Raw genomic sequence first — 618 nt, forward strand, 5'->3', positions numbered from 1 at the left:
GGGGGGGGGGCGGAGCCGCGAGGAGGGTCAGGGGCCGGGGGCAGGGAGGAGCCCGAGGCGCGCGTCTGGGGGCCGCGGTGTCAGTGGCGCGGGAGGCGGCGTCTCGCCGCGTCGCGCTCCGGCCGGCCCGCGCGTCCCGGCCCCGCTTCCCGGGCCTCGGGAGTTTGCCCGGCGGACGGGGGACAGTGCGGGGCGCCGCTCTCCAGCCCTCACCTCCTCGCGCCTCGGCCCCGGCCGCCGCCATCTTGAGGAGCTTTCATTCAAACTGGCGCGGTCTGACCGGATAGCTCAGCTGGCCTGACGCCCCGCCCCAGCCCGGCCCGCGCGGAACTCGGGGGCCGGGGCGGGGGACTAACCCGCGAGGCGTCCTGACGTCAGCGGAGGCCGACACAGCCGCGGCGGCGAGTGCGCCTGCGCCCCAAGTCTCCTCCGGGCGCTCGGAGGGGCGGGGCGCGGGGGTGGGGAGCGCTAGCCTAGGTGAAGGGCCACCTACCCTGGCCTGGCTGGCTTAGCGCCTGATTCAGGGTACCGACATTAGGCCTTCCCACGCCTGTTAGTTATTCTACACGGGCGCTACGTGTATGTTGTGCAAAATTGCAAACGCAGAGCGGAGCTATG

The 618-nt window shown here is 73.5% G+C and overlaps 1 protein-coding gene across 3 annotated transcripts in view; it reads right to left on the reverse strand.

Moving 5' to 3' along the window:
• Window positions 1-345, reverse strand: part of SUV39H2 (SUV39H2 histone lysine methyltransferase) — a 22,563-nt gene extending 22,218 nt beyond the window's left edge. For 2 of the 3 annotated variants that reach the window (XM_007460886.1, XM_007460888.1), the window contains exon 1: window positions 214-345. In XM_007460886.1, coding sequence (XP_007460948.1) covers window positions 214-244 — 31 coding nt within the window. In that variant the 5' untranslated portion in view covers window positions 245-345. The remainder of the gene's footprint in view (window positions 1-213) is intronic. The other variant, XM_007460887.1, reaches the window with a different exon arrangement.
• Between the last annotated feature and the right edge of the window lie 273 nt (window positions 346-618).

The sequence above is a fragment of the Lipotes vexillifer genome, unplaced genomic scaffold (genome assembly GCF_000442215.2).
Source record: "Lipotes vexillifer unplaced genomic scaffold, Lipotes_vexillifer_v1.1 scaffold534, whole genome shotgun sequence".
NCBI lineage: Eukaryota > Metazoa > Chordata > Mammalia > Artiodactyla > Lipotidae > Lipotes > Lipotes vexillifer.